Here is a 16,935-nt window from a genome sequence, read left to right as displayed (position 1 = left end):
CCAGTTTGTGAGGCCAGGGTCTGTGTGTCTGTATGCAAAATTTCCGATATTCCCCCAGGGTTACAGCCTCAACCTCTGTCCTGGAAGTGATGGAGTGGGAAGAGACTGGGTTCTCTCCTATCATTCTGCATTCTCTGAAGCCCTGACCAGCAGACAGGTAGTGTTCAGGCAGAACATCTAGAGCCTTCTTCAAGAGAACAGGGTCTTTGCTGAAGCAAGGTGATGTCAAAGACCTGTCTACACTTTCAGGATCCTAGGCCAGCCCTGGGACTCAGTTTTTGGGTTTGTTTGTTTGTTTTGTTTTGTTTTGTTTTGTTTTCAAAAGACATTTATTGCTGGATGGTGGTGGTCCCAGCACTTAGGAGACAGAGGTGGGCAGTTCTTCGTAAGTTCAAACCCAGCCTGGTCAAAAGAGCAAGTTCTAGGACAACCAGGACTACCCCCCACCCAACACACACACACACATACACACACACAAATCCTGTCTCAAAAAGACAAAAAAAAATGGAGTTGGTCCTTCATCGAGTAGGACCTATGGTTCGAACTCAAAGTTGTCAGACTTAGCAGCAAACACCTTTGTTGCGTGTAACATGCCTTTACAGTTGTGACATCTCACCAGTCCATGAGGTTCAGTTTTGAGGAGAAAAAAAGAGAGACACTTCTGGGTACAAGGAGGCATACAGAGAAAGCTGTGCCCCAAGGTTAATTACTCAACAGCTCTGCCAACATTAGGTACATTATCTGGCCCAGTAGTACCAGTGCACACCATTTGCACACAATCTGGGACCCTTCCCAGGACACTCCTGATCATGTTTTGTTTAAATGTATGTGGCATTTGCAATGTGCTTACCCTGTGTAGTGGTGTGAGGTCTGTAGGTGTATCTATTTAATTTTTAAATACATATTTATTTAAGGAAGGGTATGTATCACATGGCCTGTGTGGAGGTCAGAGGCTATTGTAGAAACTGATTCTTTTCGACCATGTGGGTCTCAAGGATTGAACTCAGGTCATAAACGTGGTGTCAAGTGCCTTTACCAGCTCTGAGCCATCTCACTGGCCCTAGTGTATATAGGTGGGTCTGTATACCTTTTATATATGTAGGAGGATGAGGATTATCTAAGCCACAATCCTAAACAACTGGCCCCAAGACTTCGATGATGTCACAGCCATTTATTGTGCTCCAGTGAAATAGAAAAAGAAAGTGTTCGAGTTACAAATGCTGCTGTCACATCCACCAATGCCAGTCACTGCAAAACCAAACTGCGTGTGTCCACTGCGTTTCCAGGCATGCATTCTGCTCCCGTTGCGGGAATGGGGCAGGGGTCAGGCCAAGCCTGGGTTCTGGGGGCTTTGCTTGAAGGGTTTCTGGTTCTGGGAGGTACTCACTTGTGAGGGAGTAAAGGGGGGGCAGCTGGAATAGCTTTACTCAGTGCTTCCTTTGGGCGCTAATGGGGACACCCAATTCTATGTTGGGCCCTGCAAAAGCTCCAGGGATGAGGGGCCCCCTTCTTCCCATTGTCCCCCTCGCCCTGATCTCCCCAAACTGTAACCCTATAGGCAGGTGCCAGGGGGCTGGGGGGACGCCATGCAGGAGATGGGGTTGGCTGGGCCAGCTGGGTCCAGCCAAGAGCAGCAGCCAGCCCTTGGGGAGGGGGCCTAGGCAGAGTTGTAGTAGTTGTGCGGGTGGTGATTGTGGGTGGGCTCACCCAGCTCTGGGTATTCTGGGTTCAGGCAGTACTTGGGATCGTACACCTGGCGAGGCAGCCCATATACTGTCATGCCCCTCTGTGAGGCCCCCTTGTTGCTGCCCATCTGCAAGCTGACGTTGAGTGTGTCACAGTGTTCCATGCCCAGAGCTGGCTCAAAGATCTGCCGCTTGGTCCCTGGTGCAGTCATGCCAGCCTAAAGGATGGAACAGTGGTCAAGCCACAGGGGTAGCAGCCCCACTCCCCCACCGCATTTCACCGGGTGTCCCGCCGACTACACAAACCTGGCTGGCGCCCTTGTTGGTGCCCATCTGCAGGCTGATGGTCGCCTGGTCCAGGGGCTGATCTGTGCCCAGTTTGGGATCATAGAGGTGACGCCGGGTACCATAGGCCGTCATGCCCTGCTGACTGGCAAACTTGTTGGTGCCCATCTAGGAAAGAGATTAATTAATCAATAAGGATTACAGGGTGTCCCCGTGAGACACAAAAGCAGGAGGCCAGAAAAAGAGTGGGGATAGTATATGAACAGGCTTTTAGGTTCAACGTGTGGCCTACATCCTGTCAACTGGAATCCCAAGAGGATGAGAAGTTTAAGCTCAGGCCCTGAGGGACAGATGGCTCAGTGGGTAAAGGGTCTTGCCTCCAATCCTAATGACCTGAGTTTGACCCATGGGACCCACATAGTGAAAGGAGAGAACCGGAGAAGGCAGAGGCAGGTGGATCTCGGTGAGTTTGAAGCCAGCCTAGTCTACATGGTGAGTTCCAGGCCAGCCAGGGCCACACAGTGAGAACTTGTCTCAAACAATAAAATAAATGAAAAGAGAAAGAGAGGTAGATCAAGCCGGGGCTGCCAGCACAGGTCCACAGTCCTAGCTGCTCGATGGGGAGGCCAAAGGAGGGGATGGCAGGTAAAGGCCTGCCTTGCCTCCAGCAAACTGGCCGTCAGCCTGAGCAACTTAGCGAGAGACCTTGTGTCGGGATAAAAAATTGTACTAAGGAGGTAGAGGCAGGAGGATCAGAGGAGAAGCTCAAGGCTAGCTTTGAATAGTGAATTCAGGGCTAACCTGGGTTATAGGAGACCCTGCCTCAAGTGCTTGCCTAGGACCCAGCCCACAAGTCAGTGGGCTATCCCTAGGTAGGTGGTCCTGAGATAGATAAGAAAATTGAGCATGCCACAGAGAGCAAGCCAGTCAGTAATGTTTGTCCGTGGTCTCCGCATCAGTTCCTGCCTCCAGGCTCCTTTGCTGACTTCTCCCCAGTGTGAGCTATGATGTGGAAATTCAAGCCAAATAAACCCCTCCCCCTGCCAGTTGCTTCGGTTGGTGTTCTATTACATCAGAATACAAACTAGAAAACCCAGTGAGAGACTCTGTCTCAAAAAGCAAGATGCCCAGATGTGGAGGTGCACACCTTTGATCCCAGCTCTTGGAAGCAGAGGCAGATGGAGGCCAGCCTGGTCTACATAGAAAGTTCCAGGATAGCCAGGGCTACAAAGAGAATCCCTATTTCAAAACAAAACAAACAAAAACAAAGCAAAGTGGATGTCTTCTGAGGAATGACAGTGGCTGAGACCTCTGACCTTGATGTACACACATGCACAGACACATTCACACACAGGAAAAGCGAATGGGCGTGGAGACGTAACCAGGGCAGTGTGCTTGCCTAGACTCAGTCCCCAACACTGACGAAGAATAGTGTGCTTCCTTCTGCAAACCCTAGTTTCTCTATCTGTATATATATATACACAGAGAGATGCTCAGTGGTTAAGAACACTGACTGCTCTTCCAAAGGATCCAGGTTCCACTCCCAGCACCCACAGCAATCCGTAATTACAGGTAAGTAGTTACTCCTAGGGGACACAACATCCTCTTGTTATCTCTGTGGGTACTACACACACCATGGTGCACATACATACATGCATACAGGCAAATACAAAAATAATTAGAAAAAAAAATGTTTGTTCCAGGACAGCCAGGACTACACAGAGAAACCCTGTCTCGAAAAAGCAAAAAAAAAAAAAAAGTGTGAAAAAAGGATCTAGAGGCTGGAGAGATGGCTGTGTTTCAGAGCACTAGCTGCTCTTCCAGAGACCTGGGTTTGTTTTCCAGCACCCACATGGCTGCTAACAGTGGTCTATAATTCCAGTTCCAGGGGATCTGATGCCCTCTTCTGGCCTAGGTGTGTACTAGGACACATGTGATTCATAGGTATACATGCAGGCAAAACACTCATTCATGTAAAGATAAATTAAATATCTTAAGGGTCTGCAAAATCAGGAACTACTTAGGACTATGGGCAGAGGGACCATATTAGTAAATAGAAACCACTAACGCCGTCCAGTGTCCCACCCATTATACTAATATTCTGACCCCTTAAAGCCTCCAGGCTCTGGGCTACCTTCCCTGCAGCCCAGAGCAGCCCATGTGAAGAAGGGGCCATACCTGTAGTCCAATGATGTTCCTGCCTTCTCTCAGCTTCTCAGGTTCAAATCTCCGCTCTTGTTTCTCTGCATATTTGACCCCCACATTGACTTTGTTTCCTTTTGTCTTGGCCTGCATGGAGGAAAGGAGGACATGAGGCTCCAGCAGGCCTCACTTCCCCTCAGTGACCCTGTACCCTTTGCGAGGCTCAGGGGCCTGAGTGTCCCTATTTATGTCAGGCCTCAGCCCAGCCCCGGCCTCTGCCCCCACACTCACCATGCTGGCTAGAGCCAGGAGAGTGGACTGAACTTGTGTGTGGTTGGTGTTCTCAAACAGGTCGTTGGCCTCAAAGATGTCATGAGGTTTCACCCCATACTTGGTAATGGCTTTGATGAAATTACCTATGTTCTCCAGCTGTAGGAGAAGAGACCATGTCAGAGATGGGAGGGTGGTGTGGAGGGCTGAGGGGCTAGGGGATAAAGGACTGAATGAAACTCCTGTAACTCCAGCTCCAAGGGATTCCATGCCTCTTCTGGGCCTCTGTGGGCACTTGTCCACACACAAGTGTACATAACACACACACACACACACACACACACACACACACACACAAATAAACACCAGAAGGAATCCCCCTGAGGAAGCTGAGGCAGGATTGCAAATTCAACGGCTGCCTGGGCATCTTAATGATACATTGTCTCAAAATAAAGAGCCAGGAAGGTGATTTTGTAAGAAATACAAGCAAACAAAACAAGCAAACTCTGTCAGGATCAGAGTTTGAATCTCCAGAAATCAAGTAAAAGCCACATACATGGCATGAATGTCTGAAATCCTAGGACTCCTATAGGTGAGACCGGAAGCAGGGACAGAATCCTCACTTTGAGAGACTGCCAGCCTGGTCCCAGAGGAAAACAATGAAGAGATGGAGACCTTTTCTCAAACAAGTAGGAGAGGACCAAGACCAGAGTAGTCCTCTGACAGTGAGGGGAGGCTTTGTCAAAACCAGCAATGGAAATCTGAGGTTGAGTGTGGATCTAAGGTAGGGCCCCTGCCTGGAATCCCCCAGTGAGGGTGTGGGGGTGTGGCTCAGTGGTAGAGCTCCTGCCTGGAGTCCCCCAGTGAGGGGCTGAGGCATGGCTAGGCAATGGAGCTCCAGTCTAGCACGTATTCAAAGCTCCGGGTTCAATCTGCAATACTAAAACAGAAAACAAACGAGTACGTTGTGTCTGAACTTACCTGGTGCCAGTTCTGGGTTGACTCATTGACCTTCTTCACAGAACCCGGTTGGAGCTTGTTGATAAATCTGACAAAGAGAAGCGGGGAGTGGGGCAGGTGAGTCCCAGTTGCTTCAGGATCCTGGCTGGGTGGAAGAGCTGACAGCTGGAAGGGGACCCTTTTGTACCTAGCACATGCTTATGGTAGACGCAACTGTGGGCAGCTAGACCCAGTTGCCATCCAGGAAATCCTTGTGTCAGCCACCCGTGTGTGAAAGTCGTTGGACAACTTTTAGGAGTCTGTTCTTTCTTTCCAAAATGTGGGTCCTGGGAATTGAACTCAGGTCAGCAGTGTTGGCAGCAAGTGTCTGTCCCCACTGAGCCAATCATCATCCCACTGGGTGTTCTTCATTGTACTCTCTTGCTATAGGCATGAGTGTGAGTATCTGGTTGGTTGGTTGGTTGGTAACCATTTCTTTTCATGGTGATAATACTGCTGAGTATGGAAACAGCACGATTTCTCCCACTAGTACCAATGCTCCCTCAGGCTCTACACGGAGTCTGGTCACTTTCCGAGTGCCTAGAGCAAAGGCCTGTGTATACCAGGAGTTCTATAAATGCGTATTACATGAATGACTAAGGAAATGGCTGGCTGGTCCATTAGCTGGGATGGCACTCAGGCACCCTTGCTTAGGTGTGTGTCCTCTACTGTAGAACCTCAGCCCTAGCTCTGTATCCAGGCCTGAGCCAGCTCTCTGTAAGCCAGGACACCAGCATGTCCCAGACTCTTGTTTCTCGTAGATAGGAAAGAAAGAAGATAAATAGCCCCACCTCTGAGCATCAGGCCTCGGTGAAGCTGAGCTGTACTGCACCTCTGAGAAGCTTTCCAAGGGGGAGTGGTAACTCACAGTGTCAGACTCAGAAGCAGACAAGCCCCGGCTGGGTTCAAGACCTTGCCCAGTGTTAGGGGGAAATGGGATGTCTAGGTGTGATCATGCTAGCCTATTATCCCAGCACTCAGATGGTGGAGGCAGGGGATGAGGAGTTCAAGGCCAGCCTCTGCTACATGAAACCTTGTCTAAAAAAAAAAAAAAAAAAGAGGGAACTAGAAAGACAGCTCAGCAGTGAAGAGCTCTGGGTACTTGTCCAGGGGAAGACATACATGCTGCCAAAACACCCTCATGTATAAATAAGGTTGGGTTGGTTATTTTGTTTTGTTTTTCAAAGAAGAGGGCAAGCAAGATGGCTCAGTGGGTAAGGCCACTTGCAGCCAAGCCAGATGACTTCAGCCCAAATCCTGGGTAAGAAGAGAGAACAAACTCCTACAGTTTGCCCTCTGACCTCTCTATATGCGCACACACAATATGTGTAGCCCACTTCACACTCACAGATACATGTACAAAAAAAGAGCTTGTACCTGGTGCTAGGAGTTGCAAGAGTCTGTTTACTATTGCTATGTGCTTGTATGTGCACGTTTGCATGTGTGTAGCTTATGTGTGCAGAGGCCAGAGGCCAGTCTCCCCTGCGGCCCCTCAGGTGACATTCACCTGGGTGACATGGGGAGGCACTGTGATGGGGTGCCTGTGTTGATTCCATCCTCTCTCTCCATCTTCCCATGGATCAGCAATGGAGCGCAGACTGCCAGCCCTGCACAGCAGCGCCTGTGCCCAGCGAGACGTCTCTCTAGCTCCCACGTTGGTTTTTTGAGACAAGCTTACCGAATAGACTAGTTTAAATTAGCTACCAAATTAGGCTAGTAGACATTGTGCTGGTGGTGTGCGTGTGCGTGTGCGTGCGCGTGTGCATGTGTGTGCACGTGTGCATGTATACAGGCCACAAAATGACATTGGGTGTCCTCCTCTATCACTCTCTGCCCATTCTTTTGAGTCCCGGAACGTGGGACTCACGTTCTCTCAGCTGGGCTGGAACCCATCAAACCCCAATGTTCTTCCTGTCCTCCCAACCCTCCGAGCCAGGGTTGCTGGTATTTGCAGGGATGTTTGACTCACTACGTGGATGTCGGGACCCCAACTCTGTTCTTCTGATCATGGAGCAAGAGCTATCAATCCCTAAGCCACCTCTCCAGCCTGCCTTCTGTTTTAGCACCCAAGTCCTCAGACCTACACAGCAAGCGCCTTCCTGACTGAGCCATCTCCCCAGGCCTAGTGTAGGGGTTATGTTGTTCTGTTTTGCAAGGCAGGCTTTCCTGTAGCCTATGGTTCCAAACTCAGTGTGGAGCCAGGGTGCCATCAGATTTCTGATTCTCCTACCTCCACCTCTAATGTGCCCAGAGTTACAGGCCTGCACCACCACACCTGGCTTTATGCTGTGCAAAAGATGAACCTAGTGCCTCCTGCATGCTGGAAGGGTGTTCTCCCTTCCTCGTTTTAGAAGACAGGGTCTTGTTATGCAGCCTAGGCTGACCTAGAATTCCTAACCCTTCCTTAGCTTTGCCAGTGCTGAGGTCACAGGTGTATGCCAGGCCATGGGGACAATTTTCATCCAGTGATGAGGGCAGTGGGACACCACCCTAATGTCATTTAAACTGGTGATAACAGCCACTGTTGTCCACTGCCATTTAGCTCTGATGCTGGAATCCATAGACAGACCTGCCCTGTAGAGTGGGCTAGCTGAATAATACCCTTGTAACACCTAAGGGCTTCCGTGTTACCTGTGTTTTTAACCTGACTGACTCTTGTCATCTCTGCCTGTGAAACCGGCACAGGGTCAGTGTCTTCAGCCTTTCAAGGAATGGGGCGGCATCAAATATCAGTGTCTAACTCCAGCTCCAGGCTCAGTATCACCCGGGGATGTTGAGGGGCTCTTTGGAGAGGGACTGCTGGGCTAGAGGCAGGGCCTGCACCCTAAAAACCTCACTCACTCGCAAAGAATGATCCCGTCTTTGAGGCCATCCATAAAGTTGTTCCCGATGCGGCGGCCCGTCACCCCCTCAATCCACTCTCTCAGCTCCTGCTCTCGCTGATGGTCGTATTTCTGGGCCAGCTGAAGAGGAGACAGACATGCAGAGCAGGTGAAGAGCAGGTGATGAGGACACGGGCAATAGAGAGAGGCTTTGGCTTTCTGCGTGCCCAGCCCAGTCCAGATAGGCAGGATCTCCTACCTCATCCCAACTAAGGCAATCCTTTCTCAGTGTCCACAGTAGGGGAGGGGTGTTGGGGGCAGGCTGAGGGCCAGGGTTGAGGTGGCACCTGCCCAGGGGGCCATTCCGGGCATTCTGAGGTTTGGCACCAATGAATAGACAAGAGGGGACTGGAAAGCCAGATCCTTGAAGTTGGGGGTGGGGGTGGGGGGTAGGGGGCGGGGCGGCGCTTGGCCGCTTGGTTTCCCCTTCAAGCCAAACTTGGGGCTTAGCTTTCCCTGACGCAGCCCTCCCCACTCTCCTGTTGGAAGGGGAAATGCCTTAAACTGGGGGTGGGGAGGAGCCCTAAGAAGAAGCCCCCTGGGAAACCTCGCTCAGTGTCGTCCCAGGTCATCATGCACACAATCTCTAGTTAGAAATGAGAACTTTTCGTCCCCCTCCTAAGACTTGCCTGCTGTTTCGTTAGGTTTGTCCTCAGCCCCACTTGGTCTGTTCTCTTCTCTGTTCCCCAATTCTCTACATTATCTTTTATTCAGTCGGGGGAGGGGGTGTCCCATCTCTGAAGACCTGTCTGTCCCCTGTCCAGACAGCTTTTTTTTTTTTGTAGCTTCCGCTTTGATCCCATCTTGCCAGTAGGGGTGGGATCCCGCACACTCCCTTCTCAACCTCTTAGCTCGTATCTCCCTCCTAGCTTTCTCTCCTGTCTCCTGTCTCCTGTCTCCTGTCTCCAGGGCTGCTTCGCGTTCTTTCTGCAATCCTCCTGCAAGCTAGCCTCCCAGCCCCTGGTGGTGGTGAGATGGAGGGATGCTTCTCTTCTGCATGGGGAGAGGAGGGATGCAGCCCTTACCTGGCCCCAGCCCTGTCGCCCCCCTCCTCACCAGCCCGGCTTTATAAAGCAAACCGGCCCTTATATAGCGCGGGCCCGGGCTGCCCAAGGCCGCCTTATAAGGCGCGGCGGCTCCTCTGTGACTCTGGGGCCGGCGCTGGGGGGAGGGGGCGGCGCTGCCATCAGTCTCCGGCAGAGCACCCGCCCCCCACACTCCCTGAACTCCAGCCCTTAGGATACCCCAACCGGATCCAGGTCCCAATCCCTGCTCCTCGCTCCCCGAGGCTCCTGCTGTGGGATCCTGGAAAGAAAGTGCCTCAGTGTTCCCTTCTGGCAAATGGGACTGCCTCTCCCCCTCCGCGCAGTTCCCAGTCTCGAGAAGCTTGCCCATCCCGTTGTGGAGACAGTTTGGCTTTGCACTTGCCTTACCTGGTGCCCTAGTTTCTTGTTTCTCCTTTCTAAGCCTCAGTTTACCCACCAGCAGGAAGATGCTGTCTCTCAGTATCATTTAGCTCTATAGACCGGCATAGCTGATTTTTTTTTTTAAGGTAGGGAATCTGTCCCTTCCCTCTACATCCCTCCCAGGAACAAGAAGATTGACTCTGACCACGTGGGGAATCTTTGCAGCACTCCGATTACTTCTATTTTTGGATTGTGGGGTCCCCTCACTTCACCCCTCAAGTAACTGAGGGCTCTGGGATGTTGCAAGGACAGAAAAACAGCCCCTATCCGTTATCTTCCTTCTCTTCTCAGGACTTAGAGACACGTGACACAGGTAGGAGGGGGTTCAGAGAACAGGGCTCTGTCCCGGCAGGGTGTCTGTCAGTCCTTCCAGCCTTACCTTGTTCTTTACTTCAGCAGACAGGCCGTAGGCAGGACCTCGGTTAAAATGTGCAGACGACATGCTGACCAGGGGGCTCGGGCAAAGCGGAGGGAGGTGCCGAGGACCAGCGCAAAGGCAGCTAAGCCTCCGTCTGCTCCCTCTTCCCTCTTCACACGTTTTTGAAGCTCCAGAAGCCAGCCCTGGACTCTTCCAAGCCTGTCCCATTGGCCACGGGGGCTTGCCAAGGGGCGTGGCACCCCACACATACTCTGGCCACCCCCACCTCCTGATGTCAGAGCCTTGGTATTGGGAGCTGACTGTGTCATTGTTTCCACCTAGGGGGCTGAATGCCTCCTTCTGAGATGGGGTTGCTCATACAGCCCACCCCTCTTCCACAAGTCTCCCTATGCCAACTGTCTATGGCCCATCTCTGAGACTCCTTATCTCAGAGGTCATTGAACTCCTTCAGTCCCAAGGCAGGACTGCTGCACCCCCACCCCAAACCCCTAGTGTTGCAAGATGATCTGACTGACCTCCACACACCAACCCTCTACACACAACCTTCACCTCGATGGGTCTCTATTGCCATATCTCTAGAAGGGCTAATGAAAGAGCTTGCTTCACAACGGTGTAGTAAAGGTCAGGGGGGAAATGTCACTTCCAGGGTACCCAATACAAAGATTAACACAAAGGAGAGCCTCAGCAAAGCTTTCTTCCTTTGAAGAATCTGGTACCCAGTTCTGTCCTCTCTGGTCCCTCACAAGGACTTGGAGCAGCAAAGAACCTGGGCTTGAGAGTGAATCTCTCTCTCCCTCCCTCCTTCCCGCCACCGACACCCCCCCCCACAAATGTAATGAAAAAATTTTTTTTAAATGTGAGGCTAGGACATAGTTATATAGGTCTATTAGTAGAGGATTTGCATGCTCAGAACCCTGGCCAATCCCCAGGACCACAAAATCCAAGCCTGGTAATCCGTGTCTGTAATCCCAGGACCCAGGAGGTACAGGCAGGGTGTTCAGAAATATAAGGTCATCCTTGGCTACATACTGAGTTCAAGACCAGTCTGGACTATTTGAAATGAAAAAAAAAAACCAAACAAACAAAGACATACCCTGGATCTATTCCCCAAATCCATTCACTGGCCACCTGAGCCACTGGGGCCCAGGTTAACAGGTCTTGGGCCATCATGAACACTCCCCAATCTCTATCCAAATCAGGCTGGTCCGGTTGGACACCTGTAAGTATTCCGAGCTAGACAGCTCTCATCTGGACCGTGGAGTTGGATGTTCACACACATCATGTCAAGGACAGGACAGTGACATGTAGATGACATCAATCTTTACACATTAATGATACTTTATGAGCCTGCAATTTCCTGGCCACATATAAAGGACACATCTGGGGCTGGAGAGATGGCTCAGTGGTTAAGAGCACTGACTGCTCTTCCAGAGGTCCTGAGTTCAAATCCCAGCAACCACATGGTGGCTCACAACCATCGGTAATGAGATTGGATGCCCTCTTCTGGTGTGTCTGAAGACAGCGATAGTGTACTCATAAATAAAATAAATAAATAAATCTTTAAAAAAATAATAAAAAAATAAAGGACACATCTGGCAAGGAGTGGAAGTTCACACCATTAATCCCAGCACCCAGGAGGCAGTGGCAGGTGGATCACAGAGAGATCCAGACCAGCCAACATTGCATGGTTAGACCCTGCCTCAAAACAATAATAAATAATAATAATACATTTTTATTTTGATGTGGGTTGGGCACACATATCAGTGGTAAAGGCTCAGTGACAGCCCTTACCCAGCATGTGAAAATCTTCCAGTATAACTGCCAGCACTGCCGGAGAACAGCGCAGATGGAAGGTGATTCCAGATGCCAAACAGAACAGGAAACAGAAGGGCCGATGAGGTGGCCTAGCAGGTGAAGGGACTTGCCACCAAGCCTGACGGCCTGGGTTTGATTTCTGGGACCCCCGTGATGGAAGGAGAAATCTGAAAATTGTTCTCTGACCTCCACACGCAAGGTGGGGTATGTGTGAACACACACACACACAGAGTTGAATACAAAGGTTTATTCTAACATTTCTTGGCAGTGAGTGAGACAATGTCTTACAGGGCTCAGGCTGATATGGAACTTGCAATCTAGCCAAGGATGATCTTGAACTCCCGATTCTCCTTCCTCTACGCCCAGCCCTGAAATGACAGTCATGGACAACCACGCCCAGGCACATTATCATACATTCTCCCACCACTACCCTCCCTGCTCTGCCTTTTTATATTTGACTGTCTTACTCTTTCCAAATGGTCCCATGTCCGCTTTCATGTCATATAAATTATGAAGCAAAAAACATACAAAAACTTCTCGGGCTGGGGAGATGGCTCAGTGGCTAAGAGCACACACTGTTCTTGCAGAGGACTTGAACTCAGTTCCTGGCTCCCATATCAGGTGGCTCACAACCTCCTGAAACTCCAGCTTCAAGTATCCAATGCCCTGGCCTAGCCTTTCAGGTCACTGAACACAGAGACATAGACACAGAAAAAAAACCTTGCTTGAGACAAGGTCTCACTAAATTCTCAGGCTGGACTTGAACTTAGAATCTGCCTCCCTCCACCTTCTATGTAGCTGGGATTGCAGGCATGTATTGCCTAACCTGACTTTGCCAACAGCTTTTCTGTCAAGCCTTGTCCAAACTGTGACCATACAGCCCACTGGATAATCACCGTGCCTCCTTAGCTGATGCTGTTATCAAGGGCACTTTTAAATATGTTTGTTTGTTTGTTTAATGTATATGATGAGTACACTGTAGCTCTCTTCAGACACACCAGAAGAGGCACCACATCCCATTACAGATGGTTGTGAGCCACCATGTGGTTGCTGGGAATTGAACTCAGGACCTCTGGAAGAGCAGCCAGTGTTCTTAACTGCTGAGCCATCTCTCCAGCCCCCTATCATAGGTACTTTACAGATAGAGGACTGGAGGCACAGGCAGGGGTGTGGAATCCCTTTCTGTAGGAATGTCACATAGTTTTGTCAGTGTCACAGCAGAATTTGAACTCAGCCTCTGTCCCTAATCCTGTGAGATTCAAACACGGTGTCTTGGCCATCACCTCGATGCTTGGAGCTGGATAATTCTTTGCCATGTAATCCCATCCTGAACACTGTGACTTTAACAGCATTCCAGGCCTTTATGAGATGCCAGTAGCACCTGCTCCCCTCTTTTGGAGACAGGTTTTCACAATGTAGCCCAGGCTGGCCTCCTGAGTGCTAGTGTGTCAGGTGTATACCAACAGACCTTGTATAAGTTGACAAACAGAAATTGTACAGGCATTGTCAGTGAACCCTGAGAAGGGAGGGGTGGCTACCCAGCTTGTTGCTATTTGATATCTGGTGATATATGCCTGCAATCAATCAGGGAGGTCAAGAGTTCAAGGTCCTCCTCAACTACAAAGTGATTCTGACCCAACCTGGGCTACATGACTTGAGATCCGTCTCAGAAACAAACAAACAAACAAACAAAATAAAATGAAGTGCCAAACATTCGGTTTAGTTGGTACAGTGCTTGCCGTTCATGCATAAAGACCTGTCTCAAAATAAAATACTTGGGTCCCATCCCCAGCCGGGCACAAGCCAGGCACAGCGGAGCCACAGCGGGAGGCGGCAGCGCAGGGGTCAGAGATATGAGGCCATATTTAACTTACATATTGAGTTTTGAGAGAGATCCTATCTCAAAAAAAATTAGTAAGATGAAAAAGAGAGAGAACAAGAAAATAAATAAAAGAGAAATGGTTGGTCATGGGGGAACACAACTGTAATCTCAGCACTCAGGAGACAGAGTCCTTTGGATCTCTGAGTCTGAGGCCAGCCTGGTCTACATAGTGTAGTACAGGCCTGCCAGGACTACACAGTGAGACTCTGGACAGGAGGAAGAGAAGGAGAGAGGGAGTGGGAAAGGAGGGACAGAGACAGACAGAGACAGAGCGAGAGAGACAGAGAGACAGACAGACCCAGTGGGCTAAGGATCAAATAAGATAGCAGTAACCCGTGCCTGTCAACAGCCCTCTAAGAAGGGTCCTGCAGGGGGAACAGAAAGAGGTGTAGTCGGTTGTATAGGTCACACAGCCTGAAGGAAGTAGAGTGGAATTTGAATTAATTCATAACCAAAAGCTTCCTCCACCGAGAGAGCTGCGATTGCTACAGCGAGGTCTGGTACCCCCTGGTGGCCAGGGCACTGCGCCGAGCGAGCGGCTACGTCAGCGCTGACTCACTCGCGGGGCTCCCGGGTCCGCCGCCGCTTGGCCATTTATAGAATCCCTGCGAGCTCTGAAGTCCGAGCGCAGGCACGGAGGCTGAGGAGGCGGTGGGTGGGGAGCCCGGCTACCCCAGGGGCGGTGCTCTGTGGGCCTCCCTTGGCGTCCTGATCCTGGAGCTCATCGCTGGTCCCATCCTGGTCCCTAACCTCTTAACCACAGGCCCACAGCAGCTACTGTGCCTCAGTTTCCCACTCCTAGAAGAAGCTTGGGAATCTTTCAAGTTTGCTGATGTACAGCTGTGATGTCAGCACTCCAGAAGTGGAGGCAGGAACATCAGGAGTTCAGGTCAGCATGGACTACATAGAGAATTCCAGGGTAGCTTGGGCTACATGATAACCTGTCTCAAAACAAAACAAAAATCTAATTAAAAAAATTTTTTTTTTAAATAAGTCAGGCAGTGGTGGTGCACGCCTTTAATCTCAGCACTGGGGAGTCAGAGGCAGGCAGATCTCTCTGAGTTCAAGGAGTCTGGTCTACAAAGCAAGTTCCAGGACAGTGAGGGCTACACGGAGAAACCCTGTCTCAAAAAGTAACTAGCTAAACAAATAAATAAATATTAAATATTAAATGAATAAATAAGAAAGGAGTAAAGGTATAATCGGCGTTTTCCCTAGGCCTGAGGGAACTCCCTGAAACACTTCCCCACATATTTTGGTGCCTTTGTGTGTTGAGTGATTAAAAACCACTACACCAGTTTTTCTTGGCAGTCCTCTCTTAAAGAAATGTTCAACATCCTTAGTCATCAGGGAAATGCAAATCAAAACAACCCTGAGAGTCCATCTTACACCAGTAAGAATGGCCAAGATCAAAAACTCAGGTGACATCACATGCTGGTGAGGATGAGGAGCAAGGGGAACACTCCTCCATTGCTGGTGGGATTGTAAGCTTATACAGTCACTTTGGAAGTCAATTTGGCAGTTTCTCAGAAAACTGGGAATAGTTCTATCTCATGACCCAGCTATACCACTCCTGGGCATATACTCAAAAAGATGCTTTACCATACCGGAAGGGTTCAACTACGTTCATAGCAGCTTTATTCGTAATAGTCAGAGACTGGAAATAACACAGATGTCCCTCAACTGAAGAATGGATAAAGAAAATGTGGTGCATTTACACAATGGAATATTACAACGCAGCTATTAAAAACAATGACATCATGAAATTTTCAGGCAAATGGATGGAACTTGAGAATATCATCCTGAGTGAGGTAACCCAGACCCAGAAAGACAAACATGGAATGTACTCACTTGTACGTGGATATTAGCCATAAAGTACAGGATAACCATGCTGCAATCCATAGACGCAAAGAAGCTAAGTAACAAGGAAGGCCCATGGGGGCATACTTGAATCTCGTTCAGAAGGGGAAAGAGAACAGACATCAGGGATGGATGAAAGGGGGTTGGGTGGAGAGGGGGCTGGGGAGAGGAGGGACCAAGGTGGGGGAGGATAGAGGGAGATTTCATCTCTAAATGCAAGAACAGTGGGAGATGTGGGTCTCACACTCACTCACTTTGACATAGGGATTCTGAGCTGCACACTAAGTGTGGGTGTAGCTCCCCAGCACCGCCGGAACCAAGGGGAGTAGCTGTGAGAGTGCTTTGTACTTTCTGTTTCTCCCCTCCCTAGAAGAGCAACTGGAGGAACACACAGGGACTGGGTCACGACCTGTGACTGGCATTTTTCTAGAACATCCTATATCTCTTAGTCTCATAGGCAGCAGGATTTCCAGGAAACTACTGAGAGAAAGAAAGTACTTGGTTACTAGCATGGTGGTGCACACGTTTAATCCCAAGACTCAGAAGGCAGAAGCAGGTGGGATCTCTATGAGTTCAAGACCAGTCTGGTGTCCATAATATGAGTTACAGGTTGGGTAGGCTACATAGTGAGACGCTGTCTAAAACAGCAAAGAGAGTTTAGTTGTATTTAACTTTATTTTATTTTAATTTCTGAGACAGTCTCCTGTAGCCTGGGCTGACCTTAAACTTTCTATACAGCTAAGGATAACCCTGATCTTCTGATCCTTCCGTCTCTGTCTTCTGAATGTTGGAATTACACACCTGACTGTATTTTAATTTTTTAAATTACATTTATTTTATATGACATACAAATTCATGTGTGTGTGTGTGTTTAAGTCAGGGAACAATTTGTGGGAGTCAGTTCTCTCCTATTATGAGGTCTAGGGGTTCAAACTCAGGTTTGCTTGCTGGCATTTAATATTCTCTCCTCCCTCCCTCCCTCCCTCCCCCCCTCCCCCCCCCCCCCCCCCCCTCGCTCTCTCTCTCTCTCTCCCTCTCTCTCTCTCTGAGATAGGATCTCACGTAGCCCAGGCTGGTTTTGAACTCCCTGTGTAGCCATGCCACCACAGCCAGATTTTTATTTTTGTAAGACAGGTGACTCTCACACTGAGAAAGGCGAGGCTGTGTGGCAACGGGCAACACGGAGGCTATCCGATGCTACTGGTGTGTGTACCGGCAACACAGAGGCTATCCGATGCTACTGGTGTGTGTACCGGCAACACGGAGGCTA

The 16,935-nt window shown here is 49.8% G+C and overlaps 1 protein-coding gene across 2 annotated transcripts; it reads right to left on the bottom strand.

Moving 5' to 3' along the window:
• Positions 1–681: 681 nt before the first annotated feature.
• On the bottom strand, positions 682–10,265 carry Cnn1 (calponin 1). Of its 2 annotated transcripts, none has more exons than XM_028763818.1 (7): positions 10,109–10,265; positions 8,223–8,344; positions 5,364–5,430; positions 4,404–4,541; positions 4,149–4,259; positions 1,992–2,138; positions 682–1,903 (listed from the first exon to the last, which is right to left on the bottom strand). In XM_028763818.1, the coding sequence occupies exons 1-7, from the start codon at positions 10,169–10,171 to the stop codon at positions 1,658–1,660; spliced, it is 894 nt and encodes a 297-aa protein (XP_028619651.1). In that variant the 5' UTR covers positions 10,172–10,265; the 3' UTR covers positions 682–1,657. The 2 variants fall into 2 exon arrangements, with proteins under 2 accessions (XP_028619651.1, XP_028619652.1); XM_028763819.1 differs by lacking the exon at positions 10,109–10,265 and adding an exon at positions 9,289–9,306 and having other exon boundaries at positions 1,186–1,903.
• Between the last annotated feature and the right edge of the window lie 6,670 nt (positions 10,266–16,935).

This window comes from Grammomys surdaster, unplaced genomic scaffold (genome assembly GCF_004785775.1).
Source record: "Grammomys surdaster isolate TR1022 unplaced genomic scaffold, NIH_TR_1.0 140, whole genome shotgun sequence".
NCBI lineage: Eukaryota > Metazoa > Chordata > Mammalia > Rodentia > Muridae > Grammomys > Grammomys surdaster.
Note: the sequence above shows the minus strand (reverse complement) of the source record. Positions and strands in the feature narration are given on the sequence as shown.

Excerpts from the sequence above, each read along its gene's own strand:
- Cnn1 (XM_028763818.1), bottom strand. The coding sequence starts at position 10,171 with ATGTCGTCTGCACATTTTAACCGAGGTCCTGCCTACGGCCTGTCTGCT. Across the intron at positions 4,542-5,363 it reads CAACCCAGAACTGGCACCAG|CTGGAGAACATAGGTAATTT; the intron begins GTAAGTTCAGAC and ends CTTCTCCTACAG. Across the intron at positions 1,904-1,991 it reads CCAACAAGGGCGCCAGCCAG|GCTGGCATGACTGCACCAGG; the intron begins GTTTGTGTAGTC and ends TCCATCCTTTAG.